Here is a 22,766-nt window from a genome sequence, read left to right as displayed (position 1 = left end):
AAGAAAAACTTTTATGAATTTCTATCTAAGATAATTTGAACATTGCCGTAATTTTTACGTATTTAGTCAAAATTTGAACTTTAAATGCTTATAAAAAAAAATCGTGCCTACGAATTTTTAATATTTTTTAACTTCTATTGTTACAATGTGTTAGAAGCCTTGTATTAAATTTTCAAGCTTTTCTACCGAACAAATAAATTTTTATCGATATTTATAGAAAAAAAAACTAAAAAAGTTGAAAAATTAAAATGTCAGTAAACAGCTCAAAACAAATCTAAATATTTTGAAAATGTTATCAAATATATAAAACGCCTATATAAACATTCAGTCAAAATTTCAAGTATCTGCGGTAATTTGTTTTAGAGTTACACCAAAATAAGGAAATCGCTAAAAGTGAAAATCCAATGTTGTAAAAATTTAAATTTCCGGTGGAATTTTTATTTTTGATAAAGATTGAAAAACTAGTAAGGAATCTTGTATTAAATTTTAAAATCTTAGATTTAAAAAGAAAATTTTTTATGAATTTCTAGCTTAAAATAATTTGTGAATTTTCGTGATTTTTACATATTTTGTCAAGATTCAAACTTTGAATGCTTATAAAAAAAATTGTGACTATGAATTTCTTTTATTTTTCAACTGCTATTGTAACAATATGTTAAGAGCCTTGTATTAAATTTTCAAGCTTTTCTGCCTAACAAATAAATTTTTATCGATATTAATTCAAAAAAAACTAATAATTATCGAAAATTTGAAATGCCTATGAATAGTTCAACTTAAGTCGAAATTTTATGGAAATTGCATGGTGGATAGAATATACTTATATAAACATTAGGTGAAAATTGTATGTATCTATGGTCATTCGTTTTAAAGTTACATCAAAAACCAAAATCGATTTTGTCGAAAAATGAGTGTGCGTAAAATTTCCCGTTTTTCCCTTAATTTTTAGTTTGTTTTTCTCAATTATTTAGAAAAGTATTAAGAAATTTTTACTTTTGACCCCCCAATGTACCAACTAGATTCACTTTCTGATCAAACGAGGTACTGAAGTCAAAAATCGAAGTATTTTTACTGCCCCAAAACGTGATGACAGACACAAAAAAAAAACACACATCATGGTAAAATCAATACATTCATCGCTCCGCTCAGAATCTAAAACACAATAATAATAAATAATTTATTCAGCTTGAAGTCTCGCCGTTGGATAAATAATTTTGTTACGACAATATCATAGTATTTGTATATAACCAGTCAAAAAAAGAAATAAACGATCCATTCGCCTTTTTATGCGTACTATATGTGTAATATAAATATTAGTTCACGCGTAATGATTATAAAGTAATAAAAACATAATAATGCGTACTACAGTTAGGTATATAGTATATTATTATAAATTGTTGCGGATACGATAAAAATAAATTGCACGTTAGAAAAATTGGCAAATCTCCGTCCCGTAGGCCGACAGATGGAGTGCGCGGCCGTCGACCCGCCGCCGCAGTCCGGCACAGCTGACCGCCGTCTTCGCCGCTACCACAGCAGAAAACCCTCCACCACCCCTGCTTTTCCAGATCGTGACCGCCCACCCGTCGCGATGCGGCGGCGCCCCCGACGACGACGTGCATCGCCCGCGAATCCTTCAGTCAGTCGTGCCGTTCACACCCGGTCGAGTTGCACGCGCGTTGACGTCGATCGACGCCGCTACCGTTGTCGTCGTCGTGTTCGTATTTTTGCCGTCGTTTATAATATCATAATAATAATATATTAATTTGAAACGTGTAAATGCAAGAGAATTTCAACTGTTGATATCGCGAGTTTTTCGTCCGTCGGATGGGTGTGCGGTCATTTTTTTCGAATTCGATAAATTTCTTTTTACACTTATTCTCGATTTAAGTTCCGAAAACGCAGTATAACAGCAAAGCATAAAAGTGCGACCATTAATATTGTAGTCTAATAGTTATATACATAGGTACGTTATCTTCGCCGTGTCGCGGGCAGTCGCGCGAGAGTGTCTGCAACAGTTTCCGATCGTGTTTTCGCGCTCCGCCGTCCATAACATAGGTACAATATTATATTATAAATAAGTAAATAGCAGAGGTTTATACCTTCGAGTCCGTTCGTCGAGCCGCCCACACCTCCGAGCCCGACATGCGGAGGTTTTTGTTGGCGGTAATCGTGTTGTCGGTGCACCGTCGGTGGGACGGATGCGCCTACCCGACGTCTGCGGAGTCTGCTGCAAACGGGGAATGCCGCGTGGCCGTACAACGGTTCCGGTCAGTCGGCCTGTACGACACGCCGACGTCGCGGATTGACCAAGGTAAGCACAGCCGTTCATTCAATAGCTTCTCTGATTTATACACTTATATATATATATATATATACCTATAGATACCTACTTTCATCATAATATCCTGATGCACACTTTATATTATCGAGTCGAGCTTTACGAGAGACCATATACCTACTCACGAAAGAGCCGAAACGATTTATGCATTTTTTTTTTTTTTTTAAAGTTTACTAAGGCTTCAATAACACAGGTTTTTAGCCTACTTTAATCAAAATGTATACAAGAAAATAAGGGTATATATATATACCTATGTGTACATTAAATTTTGAAATACATTTTACTACATTATTATAGTTATTATTTACAATGGGTATTTAGTGATTTTTATATTATTTCTCGCATAATGCAGTACTTATATATTATACAATACATACATACCGCTGCGGTTGCAGCATGTCTTTCCCATTGATAATAGAGGAATGTATATAATATATAAGACATGTTTATATACTACATAAGGTTCTGTGATCGAAATGTCAGTCAAATGTACCGATCTAACTGCCGCCGTACTACCTTATTGCCGTAATCACTCAGCTTAGTATCTAGAAATCTAAACACAAATAATTTAGCTGATAACCTCGATCTATTTAATTACATATCTACATGGATAAAAATTGCTAAAAACAATTAATAAATATATAATTAAAAATGCAGTCATAAAATTAAATATATAGTACCCTGCTAACACCCGATGTCCCGATAATGGCTTACGATGGATTTCATGGCACGCAGAGTCGTTGACTTCATCACCCCCGCAAATGTTTCTCTCTCTATATATATATGTGTGTGTGTGTGTGTGTGTGTGTGTGTGTGTGTGTGTGTGTGTGTGTGTGTGTGTATATGCTGTTTCGAGTTGCAGTGATTCGTCCCGCGATCAGACTGACAAACCTATAATGTCAACTTGTCTTACTTCATTGCAATATTATAGTTCGAATACTTATTCGTAAGTGCATAGGTACAGGTAAAATTCCTCCGATCATTTTAAATGTGGATGTATGGATACGGTAATCATATAGGTATAAAATATATCGTGCATCATACTGAAATCCTTATTAACATTTTGTAACTGTATGCTTTAAAATTAGGATTTAATTCTAGATCAACTGTTGATTTATTTTTGTCTAATATTATAGTTAACTATATTATTAAACGTACGATCAATTGATGATCGCCCCACTTAATAAGACTTTCTTATCATGCCTATAGGTTTTATTATCTTATTAAAATTATAGCACCAAATGTGTTTTTTTATCTCATATATTTCACTTATGAAGTCATTTTTAATACGATATAACCAAATATGCAATTGTGATTCGTGGTTTTAATATAGTTAGGTATATTTAGTTATTTACTATTCATTAATAAAGCCTAATATACTACTATTTTCCAATTTTTATACTGCAACAAACATATATTTAGAAATCAGAATATGCATACTTTATAGGTATATTTCAGATAAAAATAATGTGAATTTATTATCGTATGGAAGTTAGCACGATCATTTACACTTCAATAGATAGTATAATACTATATGATCTATATATAGTGGAAACATTTCGATTGAAAAAAATATAACAATTTTACAGTGTTTAAATTATAATTATAATCTTTCTTAAAATAATATTAAAGTTTAGAATAATAAAAGAATTTAAAATATAGGCATTATTATGCTTTACAATATATAATATATGATATAAAAATTACAATGCTCTATTATTCATCACTCACTAATACTAGTTAACATAATTAAACTGGCAAAGCCAGTGGTGTCGAGAGGGTTGCAGCCCCTATCCCCTCACAGGAAATTCAGAACCTATTGAAAATGATTTTAGTGTTCTATGAATGTATTACGTAAGAAGTTACTATCTATAAAAATTTTAACTGCATGTATGAAGATTGCTGCAAATCTAAAATGTCATATACTTTATACATACAGCCTCAGAATACCAAATTTAAAAGGAATTCTAGTTAAGCCTCCCTCTATATAACAAATTATCTGCTCTCTAAAAAAAAAAAGTAAAATCCCGGCTATTCCACGAGACACGGCCTATAGTTTAGTTAAAATTAAAAATAAATGTAATATATAAATGATAGCTTTTCAGTTTTCAATTTTAAAAACTATTCTGGAATAGTAGAATGAATGTTACAGAATCACAATTCTATATATTGATTTGTCCGAAATAATGATTACACACTAATAGAGTTTAACCAACTATAAAATCTCATCTTTATTTCTTTTCATTCGGATTCTTTTTTTACGACGAGAAGTTACTTTCTTTTGAATTTTTGAATGGAGTTTAGTTTATAAAAATGTGATAATAAAGACAATTTAGTAAAAAAAAACATCAACAAAATAAAATAAAAATAACGATGTTTTTCTTCTTTTTGTTTTTAAGTTAGCTAAAAAGTTAAGTTAAACTTTACCAATAAAAACATTAATTATAGTGATTTTAATTAAATTAATGATGATTTTGATCATTTATGGGATTTTTTGCATGGGTTGAATATTATTTTTCAGACAACATTTCCATTATAATTTATTACGTATGTACATCATGTTAATCTCGCCAACCTCGGGGGTGTATTAATCTATGTAAAAAAAGGTACTGAACAGTGAATTCCTAATTAAACACGTCGCGTTGGATTTTGTTTTGTTTTTTTTGTAAATTATACCACAATGACTTCATTACTCCATGGTAATAGGGAATATGTAATCGTGATCTCATGTTCTCCATATAAAATTATATTATTGCCGTACAGTATAGGTCATCCGCCTCCCATTAATTCAACTAAAACACGGTAACCACAAGCGCCGGCGTGATTAACGTACACGCGTGATACGTGTAACTGAATTCAATTTTACGGGTGCATATATTGTGGAATGAAGGTTTGAGGTAAATTGTGATTAACATTAATTCTAATAAAAATGACAAATTACAGAGTGCTTAATTATAAATAACCATCTTATATTATTAGTATTTTTAAGAACATATAAATCTGGCTGAAAAAACAAATGACAATCACAACACTGATATCGAAAATATTCTTGTAATAGATTTAAAAAAAGTACGATTTGTATAATACGTTAATTATAAACAATGTGGATGAATTAAAACAATCATAATTAAAAATAAATTAGCAGACATAGGTACACTTATTATAGTTATTTATCATGCTTATTCTTACATTATGTATCGTCAATCAGTGTGGATTTATTACAGTGTTGTTTCGTTATGAATTCGATTTTGATTGTGTTAGTTGGTATAACAATATGTGTTGCGTTTGGATTTGAATTTGAATTTTTGTACAAGCTTGATTATAATTTGGAAAAAAAATATTTCTGTAATAAATTACATTAAAATTTGTAGTAATAGTAATAAAAAAGATGGTTCAAACACTACCCACAGTAGTACTATACGTGGGAAGTATATTATGAGTTTGAAATTAAATGCCGTATGAACAGAAAAAGTTAGGCGACCAAAATATGCCTAAACAACTAAACTTCTATAAAATAACGAAAATTATCATAGGACATACATGCTATTGGGATTTAGGTAGGGACATTGTTGTTTGGCCGAATTCCCGTGGCTGATTGCCAACCGGACCAAGTGGGTGCGGACAATATTTTCATGCATTAGCCAAAATTAATAAAAAGTAATTCGGCTGGTCACTAAAAGTTACTTTATCACCGATATATGGTCACTAAAAGAATTTTACGTCTTAATAAAATCTCGTTCCTAACAATGCACTCGAAATTATTATAATTAATAGGTATATTATACTTTTTTCAAATATAAATCCATTCCACAATAGCTGGTTTCGTCAACATTGGCTGCAAGACAATTACGAATTTAAATAATTATGTAATAAAAACGATTTACATAAAATAAGTGATTTAATTATATAGTTCAACAGCCGTGACATCTTTAATAAAATTACCGTTTTCCGAGGATTTTAAGAACCTATTTATAGTATATCTAATACCTATATACTGTTAACTTTAACTCAAGTATATTAATTACATGTAGGTACCTATACTAAAATATGTTGCAATTAAAACTATCAAGTTTTTTTTAACAATGAAAACTAAACTATTGTATTTTAATATTGTCTTGGGGACTGAATAATAATTATAACTCTTATTCAAATGATTAAAATTATAGGAAACTAGTATCGAAATGATTATAGCTTATAGGAACTTAAAATTTAAATAAATATGAATTAAAAGTTGTATAATCATACAATAGGTATAGATAATGTAAAAACAGCCATTCATATCAGAATATCCGCTCCAGAATCGCAGTCATATTATAATAGCCTATTTGGGATTCCAGTGTTTGTCACGCCTGTGTGTAAAACAATATAGAATTCAAGTGGGAACGAGCCAAATAACTCTGCAATTGTCTGTACAGTTAATAATAGGAAGGCGGATTTATTGGTCTTAAAAATTCCTTATATGCATTTCGGTCGAAAAAAGAAGACGTTTCATTTAAAACTCATCCGGGAAGTCGGCCAAATGGATTTATCAATGTTGTAAATAGGACAACATGGTATGGTAAATGGTAATATTATTTAAAAGCTTTTTCACGTTATTTATGACGTTACGCTTTATTACTTGTGTGATGATTTGATGACGTTCAAATCTAAAATTACAGTGTTGTCAACAGTAGGTACATTTCTCGTATATATTATGGTTTGAAAAAAAAATAGTAATAATAATAATAATAATAATAATAATGGTTTTAAATGTTTAATGGTATACTGTACGCAACATCCCTTCGGTGTAGTCGTATTCGTATACATATTATATAAGATTATGACCTGTATAATGCTTCCGCAATACGAGGATGGTTTGAGATATAATAATAATACACGGAGTTACGTAGTTCGATCCGGTGTGGATTAAAATATCTTATTGAAACGATAAGTACGTTTACGTCCTATATTATTGTAATAATAATACTTCTCGAGCAACGCGAATTCACAATTTATATTTATTATATTATATTCGTTACACAATAGGTATTGTGTGACAACCGTGGAAATTGTTGCATAGCGCCAGACTTAACGACAGTGGCGCAACCAGTGAGGGGGTCTCTATAGGTTCTAGACCTTTCCCCTTGAACCGTATAGGTATTTTAATATTTATATCGAGTGATCAATTTTATATTGGTATTGATATAAATTATTGGTAAGAAATAACAAAAATAGCCACCGAGCTTTTGTGGGTTTCACTACTCACTCCACTCCAAAAAAGTTAATGCAACAAAATTTTGTTAGTTGTCATTCTTACTTCATGTTTTGTATTAGTTTTACTTGTACAAGCTACACTGCAATGTACAAAATGCCGTCTTGTGACTACATTACCTATATCTTTCGAACTAGACGACTTTTCGGGTCAAAATAAAACTAAAAGATAATTAAACCAGAAAACCTGGTTCGTATACGTAGTCCTCTCGTCGGTATTGTAGAAATAAGAATAAACATTTTATGTACACTCGTACATTTCTACGCATAATATAACATTATTTGTATCTACCTACTTAATACTTGTAATATACACTCGACACGCAATATTTTCGTTATCCATTATTTCGCACGCACACGTAATAGTGTTACGAGTTTATGACTTTTGTACATCAATACAGACACAATACGACTAATATGAGTATCAGAGTATAGGTACATCACGCGCAACAACAATAATAACACTGACATCCCACATCCATAGGCGTGTCTACGGGCCGTGCCTATCATGCACATACACCACCTGCGAAATTTGACAAGACAGTTGTATAAAATATAAAATATAAATGTTATATCAATACCTAATAGCATTGTGATGGTTCCTTTTAAGTGTTAATAAATTTTATTTTCATTTTTACCTTATTTTATTACTCATAATTTATTTTTCAGTGTCTATATCAAAATTTGGGTGTCAAACTCGTTATCCCTATCTGGTTTCGTATTCTTGTATTGAGCTTGTGTATGACCCGTAAATATAAGGTCTAGTCACGCCTATATAGTGCCTTGACATCTATTATGTGAATCATCACGACTTGAAAACAGCTGGCGTTTAACGCAATTATAATTCGATGTCTTTAACGAAACGTCCCCTAGCAGCATCCATATTCAAATGTAAAGTCATTAATTCGGTATTCGTTTATCCGGACGTCCGGACCTCGACCAAAGTCTCCCCTCTCTCCGGTCATACGATATTGTTATTATTATTATTATTATTATTGTTATTACACGTGGTGCCTGGCGCTCTGGTCAAAGCGACCGGTGGTGCTGGCGGTTCGCTGTTGGAGACCGCTGCATATACATGCACAGTTCACACACACATAAACACACGTTTAAAGCGCGTGAAAAGGTGTATAGGTGTGTGTGTGAGACGGTGGCGGTGTGGTGCTCAACGGGGTGGCGGCGGCGGTGGGGCAACAAACACACACACTCACTAACCGGTGCATTCCATTAGGTCTGGCAACGATGGTTTTTAAACGCCGGTGGCCCGCCGCCGCCGCCGCCGTGCACATACACCTCCCACGCGGTATCTACCTGTCCACCCGTCCTCTCACCCCCCGCCACGCGTGTCCCTGAATCGCGCCTCGGACGGCGTACCGGACACCCGAAACTTGTATAATAATAATATTATTATTATTATGTTCCCACGATGAGTCGAAAACGACGACCACCGCTGCCGCCGCCGCCGACTTTGGCTATATATAATAAGTATATTATGTATATCCCGCTCCCGCCACTCCGCCCGCTTAAACATTTATATTACATACCCCTGTTCTACGGTTTATTTTTCACGTAAATGCGTTTACATCAGATATTTTAATAAATATGACGTCATCATACTTCAAATCCCCAAAAACGAATTTGGTGCGTGGGTATATTATAAGACCTTATTCTTAACGTGGTTCGATGTTCGATTAAAAATTAAATTTGATCTAAAAACGATTATTATTTGTGGCATAAACCCATACAACACGGGTACACGACTCATTGACTGGTGGGTGGTGGTGTGGGGGTAGGGGGGTAACCCATGATTCCCGCGATAACCGACCAATTCAGTGATACCGGTATCGGCGGAGCTTTTCGCGAAGTTTATTAGATTTATTTTCCGGCCACTCGTAGTCGATTTCCGTATTCCGTTTGCGAGTCACGCACGCCACCGCCGCTGCTGCCTTCGTCGAATAATGTAAATCTATTGCGCGTGCTTAGGAATGCTATTCGAGCGTTAGACAGCCGACATCGATGGCGGCTGTAGATCGGGTTAAACGATCGTGTGCCATAAAAAGTGTGCGTATACATACGTGTGCCGGTCAATGAGTATGACGTTAAGACGATATATTCTTTTGATAATAGCATATATTACGTTATTAGTTATTACTACTATGTATAATATATATTATTATTATGACACGATGGTTGCGCAGTCGTTAATATAAGGGGGGAAACACAGTTGACTCTCGCTTTATAGCTGCAACTACATTACTTAACACAATATAATAGTATAATATTTAATATTTAACTACTTAAGCGCATCATGTAGTGTAGTGCGTAAATACCAAACTATACGTACTTAATTTTAAGAGACGTGTAATCCGACGCTTTGGCGATTAAAAACCATTTGAAATTCTATTAATTGAAACGTTTCGTAATTTATCATTACCTACTTAATTCAATAATTGTTATGATGTAAAAATGCCATCTCAAACATATCTATCATAAAAAAAATTTGTTCAAATAATAAAATGCATTCACGTTTTTTCATATTCATTCTTCGGATATGAGTTTTTTCTTAGATACCTACCTAAACAATGTTTAGACATTTTTAGGAAAAGTAATTAATATAATTATTTACCTGCCTTCTAAAAGTAAGGAGATATTTTTTGATGTTCAATAATTATTTACTGTGTCTATGCATTTATTTGTGTCGTTGAAAAAATAATTCAAATATACCGTATTAATAGTGCAACTATTCTTAATGTAGGTATGTGTATAAACTACATTGTAGATTCTACAAGATCATTCGGAAGGCGCTGAGTCAGCAGTTTGTCTCGATTGTTACAACAACTCGAACAATCTTCGGAAAAATATATTACATTGTATACCTATAAGTGCATAACAGATAATGAAGACTTTTCTTGTTATTTTTTCCTTTTGGAGACATATTTTAAATTTTTAAGTTTTAATCAGCATACCCTTTCAATTTATTCGTATTCAGTTAAAATAAATACATAGATAATAATTATAGAGCTCAGAGTACTTGAACATAACTTCTGTAGTATAATGACATTTACTTGGTTCGTATATATACTAATCAAGACAATATTATGATTATAAATGTATAAAAGTTGTAATGTTTTAGTTGTTGTCATTAATTTATAGTTAGCTTTATTATCGACATGACTACAGTGATTTCGAGATTATACTAGTTTTCGTGAGTTTGTATAGACCGAACAGATAGTAAATAAAAATGAAAATATAATATAGTATAACATATATTATATATATTTACATTATACATGAGTCATGTAACATGACTATGTGAGGTTGTGATTATGATTTATTATGTTATAGGTATAGGTAGATTAATTTGTTTAGTATTCTGTCGATTTTACATTTATTGGGATATACTAAATAATACACATTAAATTCCTAAGATAAGTATTAAGTACTGAAAACCCTACTAGCTATTAATTTGTAACTTTGTCGGTTTATAAAATCTAACGAACGTACTGTAAGTACACAACAATCAAACGTTTATTTTTCAGAAAAAATAAAATGAATTTATTTTAAATTCATGTTTCGTTTATTCGTTCGAACTTGACTGAAGTCTGAAATTAAAGATTTTGTTTCAAGTGTAGCCAGATTTATATCTTAATCTTCGAAAATTATTCGTATCATTTTATGTTTTATATATGCATATATTATAAGATATACCTACCTAATGATAGAAATTTTTTTGTTTGATCTATTCCTCGCTAATTTTAGACGATTTTAGCATTGAGTTAGTGACGAAATTTTGTTTTTTTTTTAATTAGTAAACAAACAATCATTTATAAACGTATACCTACTAATACTGCACAAATAATTATTATCATAGTATTCAGTGTTCACTTCATACCTATATAATCGCAACATTTTATCATATATATTTAACTTATCGTAGCTTCCATAATTTCATTATATTATATAAAAGCTATATAATACTGCAACGATAGTTCATATACAAACTTTGCGTGTACGTTGTACCTACTATGGTATTTTGATGAATGTTTAAAGTTTAAACTTGATAAATTATATGTTGGATCTAATTGATTGAAAAGTTATACCTATCATATTATTATACATAAATTTAATGTACAGGTCTGCGTATAGCATTATTTTATCTTGCTAGAAATTCCAAGTTCTATAATATGATATCACTTTAAATAACTTATTTTTTACAATCACTCTCTAGTACGTAGGTATAGATATACATTTAAGATAAATTATAATCTGTGGCGCATTATATAGGCATAAACATTTTATTAGCACCTCCTCTCACCATTAAAACTACCTTCTACAGATAGGTATATTAGGTATATTATAATACATGATTCTTATTTATAGTACATGTTATATTGAATACATTTTGAGAAAGTAAATAACAATACATATGAGAGGGGGAGGGGCTGTAAAAATTAGAAAACAGCTACATCTTTTTAAAATAATGGAGAAATTTACGTTGAGATATTTTTTTTATTAGACATGATATAATTTTCATTGGTTATTTTTGAGCTATTTATAGAGATACGAAGTTTTCTTCGATATAAAATGATGAACTTTATTTCATTAAGTCAAAATTTTGAAAGTTGAATACATAAGGTACCTCATAGGTTATATTTTTGGTATTTTTGTTGGCATTATTGCGTACAATAGAATTACTGCAATGCCACGCTGCCCCATTGAGTATATATAGATCCGTATGAACTATGAAAACCGATTTAAAGTTTTATTTCATTAAGTGAAAACCGAAAAGATTTTTAAAACTCTGTCCATTGAAAACTACAGTAGTGAAAAATTCCAATTTTCCACGCAAAAAATAAAAATTTAGGTACATGAAATTTTGTTATCCTAAAACTTGGATAGTAAATAATAAGTTACTTTACCAAAAATGTACTTAAATATCCATCACTGGTATTGATCGCTAGGTATGGATATTAACATTTTTCTGCCTAGGACATTTACCCCAGTCACTCACTCTTCCCCCGCTACTAAAAGCGAAACTACTTAGTTACTATAATTATATATATTTCCAATTATTTTGATTACTATTTGATTGGCCATACAATATAATATAGGCCGTATTGTAAAATGCATATAATGTATTCATCATGGTATTATATTGTCATAATTACGGTCTATAACTATTATGATTATAAATTTGTAATCCATAACGAATTGAATAAATGTTCATTAAAGCATGCTCGTATTTGTCAGTTATACACAAATTATAGTAGTTTGTAGTATCAATTTTTCATAGTAAAAATAATAAATTATACATAAAATGTATAATTTATTTTTAAATCGCTATTGTTTTCGTTTTTAAGTTGTAATTACCGAGTAAACAAGATCAGTAATTAATTCGTGCATCATGTGAATGCATATTATATTATACGAGTGTATAGGTATACACATATGAACATTTAATTCAAAATTAGTAGTTTTGATTATATTTTTTGGAACATTCCGTCTACTCTATTATTGTAGTAGGTAATAAGTATAATAATATGTATAATACATTAATAAAAACTTATCAAATCCACGGGATATCAACTATCAATTGAACATGTGTACCTATTTGATAATTTTAAGGTCACGGTTCTATGATTTGTCGAGGATAATGTCCTATCTATACATTGTTTCGATGATATTATACACGTGAATATTAATTAATAATTATGTAGACAACACGCACATGTACATGTTTGTCATTAAACTATATCATATTATACCTCTTACAGTTCCGGATTAAGACTGTAGTCACTTTTTTTTACACAAGATTACTAATTAGTAATTACCATACTTGTGCATAATTATTAATCGCATAATATATTCAAAAATATATTTACATAATATAATATATCATATCATGAAGTTTATTCTTTAATCATATCAACTATTTTTCAAAATGATTATTTCTGTTCGTACACTTATTATTATTACTTATTATAAGAATGTACCTAATTCACAAACAAAAAAACAGTTTCTGCCCTGAAATCGATTCGTATAAGTACACACAATATTTTTAGCCACACATTATATTATGCTCATATTCGTGTATAAAAAAGATTATCGATAGCGATACAGACCCGATTAGTTATAATGAAGTTATATTATTAAACTCTTAAAACGTCAGTTATGAATGTTAAGTAAAAAACAACAGTTTTATATTTTCGTATCCTTTCGGCTTTCGTCGAGCTGTTTAAGTGGATAACACGTCGCGAGTTGAAATTAAACTCGTAGTGTATATTATTTTACGTATAAATTACTGTCGTCGCTTCATTTCTTGTTTACGACTATACACTACGTATTCAACTGCCAAAAGAAAACTCAACAGAAATAGAAGGTATCCTAATAATAGTCGCGGTGATAAATTCATGAAATTATACTATACATTACGACCGACCGCGACGGTTCAGCTTGGATTAATAATTATATTATGTAACTCGTAAGTCACACATATTGACAGACACAAGCAACAGTCATAGGTATACGTAGCACTATAATAATAATAATAATAATAATAATATTTTGTGTTTGCTGTTAAAAACAGATTAAACATTTTAATTATGAAAAAAAAAGTTTAAAAAATAGCGCATGAAGTATTATATTCTTGTGTCTTGTAATAATAGCATTAAAATAAAATATATGATACTTGAAGAAAAATAATATAACATAGAAACGCAACGCGTATGTGACAAGAGATAAGTAGCTAGAATATAATGTACCTATATATGACTATATGATTGCAAAGTATGCATGATAACATTGTGTCGGTAAAATATGTTATTTTCCCATCTCAATGCTAATCTACCTCATACTTGAACAATCCATGAATATCTCTACTTCAATAAATTGCACCTAAGGTCATCGCTGTAATGTCGTTTTTTAAAGCGTTTGTCGACCGTATAAATAGCTTTTTATTAATTGAATTTACTCGAAAGAATAATAGGACGAGAGACCTCTGGTATATTATAATGTATAATATATACAGTAATTATAATGTATTTTGAATTTTTATAGTTAGCCAAATAAATGTATATATTATATACCTATGGATACTTCTAAAATAGAAATCATCATCGATCACTTGTTATTATTATTAAAGTTTGTACATAGTATTATAAATTATGGTTTTCCGACCATCACTGGACCGTTGTAGTAGAAAAAAGGACCTAAACGTGTAAAAATAAGTACTTCTCATATAATTTATATGTATTTATCGATCATATTATGCTAATATATTGTTTATTATCGTATGATACAAAATATAATATTAATTAATAATTACCATTACAACACAACACAACACACACACACGCGTGATATACACTTCGTGTCGACAGGGTGTATTACTAGCTATATAGTAATTTAAAATTCGTTATACCTGCAGTGATTCTACGGCAACGACGGCGGTCAATGATCCCCCTCTCTCACTCTCTTTCTGCCCACAGTCAGTTGTACCGAAAACGCCAGAGTGCGAGTGCATCGCGTATACCTACTACAGTGGAAACGGTTGGTTGGAAAAACTATACACACCGTGTCTGACCGACGACAGTGGTGGCGACAGATATACCATCTATATACCAGATATATATATATATATATATATTATGGGTACCTATAATACACACATGGCAGACGTGTCAAAGATGTGCGAGGACGCCGAACCTTTGCGCACCGAATCATTATATTATTTATGTAATATTATTTATATATGATATATATATATAGAGAGAGAGAGAAGATAACGAAATAATAAGGAAAAAAAATGTATTCCCTCCGCCCGATTATATGTCCTATTGTCATTTCTAGACGTTCAAGGCCCACGCTGCAGCAGCAGTCTGTATATTATTATTATGTTTATGTATATGTTGAATATCCTCTGTGATGAACGCCGAAACCACCGTCCATAATGTGATTTTCTGCTCGTCTCACCCACGCTACAGCAACAGTACATTCGTTTTTCCTATTTTTATACACACACACACGCGACATACACGCACACGGCTAGACGAAGCGGATTAGAGAAAAAAAATCAAGTGACGCAATTTCTATTATATATTATTTTCGCTCTTTGTTCAAAGATCAATTGATGTATATTGGACAACAGCTGCTGTAGTTATGATAGTTGTACTCGGCATTTCGTTAACCACCCCCCTCCTCCACTCCCATTCAAAGAAAAGTCCAATTTTATTTTGAAGGCCTTGTTACGTAAGTCTTACGTTAATACTTATAATATATATATCAAAGTATAAGCGTAATAACTAATAATAATAAATAATATTTTAGTACTTGGCTTTAAATGACGAGAGTCATCTGAAATCCCTGAAAAAATCACCGCGGATCAGTTCGTACCTATCATATAATATAGGTACGCTTTGTTATTAAAAAACCGACAAAAGGAAACAATCATAATAATATAAATACTACAATGTTTATGTTTACAAATTATATACATTAAACTAATGGTCATATTAAACTCGTGTTGGATACTTTAATATAATAATATATTATTTATAATGTATTTAAACTATTATATGATTTATGAACAAGAAAAAAACCGTTTAAGCAGTTACGCACGCAAAGAACCCGGAGGACTCGTTGAGATAACATGACTTACAATATGTATATAATATTTATTCAAGAGGCGGTTCCCGTAATACATTTAGGCTGGAAGCGCAAGTCTTAATGCTATTTACTTTGGTGCACGCGTAATATATAATATTATACTGCGCAGCTGTGTGTTGTACTAATGTGTATTTGTTCTTTTAGCTTTTTTTTTCAATTGATTTGCCGAAAAAATGTAATCCTAAGCATAATATTTTGTTTTCACAATGACCAATAATGACTAACATTCGTTAAACACTGTCGGCAAGTAATATTATAGGTATATGATAATATATAATATATTGTCGTACCTACACTGGTGTAATTGTGTTGTGGGAACAAAAAATTTCAAAACTCTATTTACAATATAATTACGGAACTGTTCACGGGTTTGTTTGACTGGGTTGGTATAATAATAATAATATATTACTATTATCATTATATTGTATATTATAGTTTTCATAGTCGCATGCAGATGGGAAATGGCACGCCGTTCGTCCATCCGTCACACGCTTGGCCTCCGGTCACCGGCCTGCCGCAGTGGCTGTAGCGTATTATAATACACGGCAACAATAATATCGATATAAATGTTCGGCGCGCCGATTTGCATACACAGTTTAACGCATTATTCTATTTTATTGTTATAATGAAATCGTTTCCTCGTTTGCCTGTAACCACCAACCGGGTTCTGGTATAATAATCGACGTTTTTGCGACCCCGCGCGACGGTATCGTCTGAAACAGTTTCCGCGTGCTTCTGCGATTTAGATTCGTTACGATCGTCAATGTTTGATCTCTCTGCGGTCGAAAAGCAACATATTAAATTTATAATAATAATAATATGTGAAGACTCGATTTGATCTCTAAAAGCGAAATTATAATAATATTTTGTTAGATAGGCCGCCAAAGCATATCTGTACTATACATATTATGTATTTTATATTACCCATAGGGAAACGGCACACCGTGTCGGCGTGTCGCACGATCGTTTGATTGCATCGTCATCATACCACACGGTTGAACCACGTTCGGTGCATCATAATTCTAAATACAAAGATGGGTGAATTAACTAATTAAGAAGTTAATTTTTTGTAAGCTTTTAATCTTAACCATAGGATACTTAATTTAAATAGCTATAGTATCTTTTAACTTTGTCTTTCCCAGATGATTTGAAAAATATAACAATTAGCTAAAATCAAATCTACTTAATAATTCGTCATTTTTTGTTTAGTTATGCTTTATATAATTTTATAGTTATTGTAAATAAAAATAAACAAAACATTTATTTGACACTATATGTGAAACTTACTAAACTGTATAGTTGCCTAACTCATTACAATAGCTAATTCACAATAAGATTTGGGATTTGTTTTTAATAAGATATTTAATATCACTTGAACTAATTGAACAGTATTGGAAAAACACCGAGTAATTTTTAATAGCCAGTGACTCTCTTAGCTCTATCCTAGCTATAAAAACCCACCGATCATCTAATGAAATAATAAACCATATCAAAAAAAGGATCTCTTCCCTAACCCCTCGATCAATAATCTTCTTTTGGATAACCGCACACAAAAACATACCTGGGAACGAAAAAGCCAATGAACCAGCTAAGAAAGCATCCACCTCGGCATCCACCAATAATAATACTCCAAAAATAGTATTATCGTCCTTTAAAGACGCAATCAGATGCAAAGTCGAAAGAAGCAAAAAATCACATCAACAATTATAGGACCAGGAATCCAACAATAAACCCCATTAAATCAAGCCTTCTTTAGCTCCAAACCTGTATCCCACTTCCATAGTACAAGACGAGAACAGACAATATGGTCACGTATAAAAATCGGCCACGTCCATTTGATGAAAAAAGAACCAAGACCTTTATGCAAATTCTGCAACACATCTTTAATATCTATAAAACATCTGATCCTTGAATGCCCGGGCGAATGTAAGTTCCTACACGAGACCTAGCAGGTAAACAAGATACATATGTTAGTTCCTATACACGATAAAATAAGGTACATATGTACTCGTAAGTTCTTACACAGTAATAACCAGGTACATGTGTAAGTTCCTACACAGTCAAAAGCAGGTACATGACGTGTAAGTTCCTACACAGTGAAAAATAGGTACATGTGTAAGTTCCTACACTAAGTAATAAGTATATTATAAGTTATCAATATGATATTAGTTAGGTATAATGATATATCATATTATAATACTGTCATACATTTTAACCCTTTATTCTATATAATATATAATTCTTTATAATATTTAATAATTTTAAAAATAATGATATAACTGTTATTAGATTGATAACTTATAATATTCCTAGTGTAGGAACTTACACATGTACCTGTTTTTCGTCGTGTAGGAACTAACGTAGGCGCCTGTCTTCCGTCGTGTAATAGGTACTAACATATGTACGTACCTTTTTTTTTCGTGTAGGAACTTACACATCACATATTATGTAGGAATTAACGTATGTAATTGTCTACCTGTTACTCTCGTGTAGGAACTTACGATTCCCCGAATGCCCTCACCTAACTGAAGAGAGAAAAATATTTCCTGTTCCAACAAGTCTTGAAGACATTGCAGCAATTAAAAACTTTAATTTATTAATATAATATTTTCTTAAAATAACTAACCTATACAACAGAATTTAAGTATTTCATTTAATGTACAAATAATATTTTGTTGTTACTCTGCTCTATTCCCTATCATTTGTATTTACCTACTCTTATATAATATTTATAATTATTAGATAAATGTATATATTATTACAATATTAAACTTAAAATATTAATTATATTTGTATTCGGCTAATGACCTTGATGTTGAAGCCGTAATAAAAATAAAAACAAATAAATAAAAAAAGATATTTAATAGGTAATAAATTATTTACGACAAATTAAAAGTTGCATAGCATTCAATATATATAATATGTCCAAATGGAACAAAACCTTCTTTTATATTAACTTTAAAATGTTTACGTCGAACATATTATTTTTTAACCATTAACTTATAACTCAACGCACTTAATGTTGCCTTAAACTAATTCAAGATAATTTTTTGTTACTAACTTTTCCACATTTATTTAAATATGTGTATGATTGTCATTATTACTATAGTAATATAAAAGGGTCAAATTCATGGCGTAGCGACGGTGCGTGATATATTATGATCATTTAAAAAATAAAATTAATGCTAGCCCCCTGTTTTCAAATAGAGATATTTGATCCGGCATCGTGTGCAGTGTTTTCTAATTTTATTTAATATTTATTCAAGACCGGTTTTCGAACCGTGTGTGCGACGGTCGATAAGACAAAAAAAAAAGTAAATAAATAAATAAAACTATCCCGATTTTTACCCGGTAGTTTGCGTGCCGGTTTGCACGCCTTCCCTTCGTTCGACTCACCGTCGCACCGCCCGTCGTTCCCACCCGATCGTTTGACCGAACGCGCGTGCGTGGGCGCTAGACAGAGATCTTCAATGCACATGGTACACAGGTCAACTTACCGACAGTGGTTACCTAAATTATTACAACTCGAGTGTCCGAACATGAATATTAATAATCCATTCCTCTTATATTATGTGACGCAAAAAATCAACGGTAGGCATATTATAACGTAGGCGCTGTAATACACGTAACATAAATAATGTATAATATATGATAAGCCACAACGATAGTTTTTTTCTTAGTTTTATTTTACTCGCGAGTCACAACCCTCATCGTAGCTGACAATTTATGTATTTTTATTGTAAAGAAATGCTTATATTTATTACATGGGTATGTGCTGTACTCACAATATTTTGTTGAGATCCAACGGACCAGTATAATATATTATATATCGGTTCCAATGACGTAGCAGATAGAGCGAAAAGGAGCCTTGCCCAAATCAGTAGTATTTTTACCTAATATGACTGTGTAGAAAAATAAATATTGAACGCTTTTTAAAAAAAAAATCTCCTATATGTAAAAAATGTAAGTTTTTTGTGATAAATATGAATGTAAATAAAAAAATTGTTTGTAATGTTATTTATTTCAGTAAGATGTATTTAATACAAACGGATTCACACTTAGGTATAGGTAACAAGTAGTTATTTGAACGTTAACAGGTATTGTCGAATGTTGTTGTTTCCTCGAAACAAAACCTAACACTTATAAACATACTTAACATTTTTTAGCATGTCCACTTCGTGCCTATACATTCAGTTAGAAGCATGTTGCTTTGTGAACACGTGGCTTGGTAACAATTCGATCTGTTTACTTTGATCAGCAAATAAGCAATAAGCTCGTTGCCACCTGGCACAAGTATAGTCACTATAATATATTCATCACCAATTCCGCATGGTAGGTACGTGTTTCGCTTTTAACCATAATATAAAACAAGTTGGAATTTTGGTTGTTATTTACATAAACATATTGTTATGAAATTTGGAAACATAAAGAAATATTTATTTATTTTTGAATTATAAGCATCGTGTTGCGACTGAAAAAATTGTTTTACATGGGTTCAACTTGATCGCCGTGTGATATGGACTAGGCTGATCTACAAATGAAGGTACCCAATATGATATAATAATGTCTGTGTTTTCGTTTATGCGTATAACAATATATTATTAATATGATATTATGAGAGATAATATTATTACTATTATTATTATTATAACGACGATCTGCCGCAATAGGCCACCGCAGTTCTGCGTGGGAAACCGTTATCTCAAAACGCATATCGGAATGTCCTCTCTTCTTTTTTTCTCCTACGCGCCTCTTCTTGCTGATGAGTTCATAAAGCGCGGTCGGTCGCATCGTCACCGCTTAAATTAAAAAAAATCGTTTTTAATTTCTCGTCCGGTTAGTTTGGTGGCGGAAGAGACCGAAAAATCCGATTCATCACCAAAGTGTGACCCCCCGGTATACTCGCCTATCGCGGTGCGCATCGTCGTATATATTATATATAATATTATAATATTATTATAAATTATAATATCCCACGCGTAACGTACCTATACAGCAATTCAATGTCTCCCGGTCGACGGTATATTATTATTATATTATGTCATGTGATAAACATCGTAGGTAACTATATTAATTATGACTATATAATATATAATTTGGTACATTATAACAAAAACAGTAGGTATATGGTACCTTTAATAATATATGACCGCACTTCCATATTACAATAATAACATTTTTGTTTGTATACTGGACAACATCCGTGTGTATACGTAGGTATTTTTATGTATAATGCTATATGTTTATGAGTACCTATATTATGCTGTATAACATACACGGCGCATTCGACCAAGTGCGCGCGGTGAGTATAATTTGCACGTTTGACTGGACTTGTCTGTCGTTTTTGTACACAAATAATATAATATATTATAATAACATATTATAAACGGATATCGAAACACGATTTGTATTGTGTATATAACGTGTTTACGTTTTTTTTTCTCGAATATTTCAGTCAATTCTAATTTGCAATTCATCTCGGCTTGTATGTAAATGTACTGAATGTGATTGAATAATATTTTGCACGTGGTATGCATGCAAATAAATATTATATAAATTGCGGTGTTTTACCGTGATGTTTGTCCACGCAAATTACTTCTTTTTTTTTACTTCATTTTTTGAATCACGGCTTTTTTTGTCCGATTTATTAAGATAATTATTTTGTTTTACCTATACACAACCCGACAACCGTATTAAATCATTTATTTAATTTTTAAAGTTTTGCGTTATTTAAATACACCATGAGATTCCTGGAATTCGCGGGGTCAATTTTTCCAAGCAGATTATCACTATTACTCGTCCACATATTATATAATATATTATACAGTTGGGATTTTTTAATATGCAATATAGGTATAAATCTCACTTACTCCTCTGAAGTGAAAACTTACTTACCTACTACTTAATGGACAGCGGCCTTACACTGTTAAGACTTATGACGGTGGTCGGCGAACAGTAATAATATTATGTACGGACTAGTGTGGTTATAAACATCTTATTTTTATTGTTTCGTAACGGACTGCCAGCGATCCCATTGTTTGTCAGTCGTATCTCGTAATGTCTATAACTCGTATTTCACGATAATTATAAAAAATAATTTATTATTAGTACGTCACATTATCATCAATTTGAATCGTATAAACGAATAATTTTTCGCAGTGTTCGGCCTCCTGCAGGCGTTGCGAGTATGACGTGTGCTGTCGTCTGATAGTCTGACAAATAAACATACGCATACCCACTACACATTACTTTATGCCATTATATTTTTAACCGCCACAATAATGTCAAATGATTGATATCGACCAATCGCGCTGTTCAATAAAATTGCGTATAGTTAACAATAAACACGATTGTCCCCGTCTGACAACCCGTCATCGTTGCGTCGTCTTATTTCCCGGTTTTCGCCGCGCCATACGTCTGTCAAGACGATTTTGTTTTTGTACGCTCACGAATATAATATATAATATTTAATTGAATTGCGGTCTTCGAAACCGAGTCGGGTCGCCCGACGGCC

General features: G+C 31.8%; 1 protein-coding gene across 1 annotated transcript in view; it reads left to right on the top strand.

The window, feature by feature from the left end:
- The first annotated feature begins 1,631 nt into the window (after positions 1-1,631).
- dally (division abnormally delayed protein) overlaps positions 1,632-22,766 on the top strand; it is a 92,555-nt gene continuing 71,420 nt past the window's right edge. Inside the window, exon 1 of the mRNA XM_089219657.1 lies at positions 1,632-2,311. Coding sequence (XP_089075783.1) covers positions 2,143-2,311 — 169 coding nt within the window. The 5' untranslated portion in view covers positions 1,632-2,142. The remainder of the gene's footprint in view (positions 2,312-22,766) is intronic.

This window comes from Diuraphis noxia, unplaced genomic scaffold (genome assembly GCF_037042655.1).
Source record: "Diuraphis noxia isolate RWA-SAM2 unplaced genomic scaffold, SU_Dnox_SAM2 contig0002, whole genome shotgun sequence".
Classification (NCBI taxonomy): Eukaryota; Metazoa; Arthropoda; class Insecta; order Hemiptera; family Aphididae; genus Diuraphis; species Diuraphis noxia.
The sequence above is the reverse complement of the archived record's forward strand: the minus strand, read 5'-3'. Positions and strand labels throughout refer to the sequence as shown.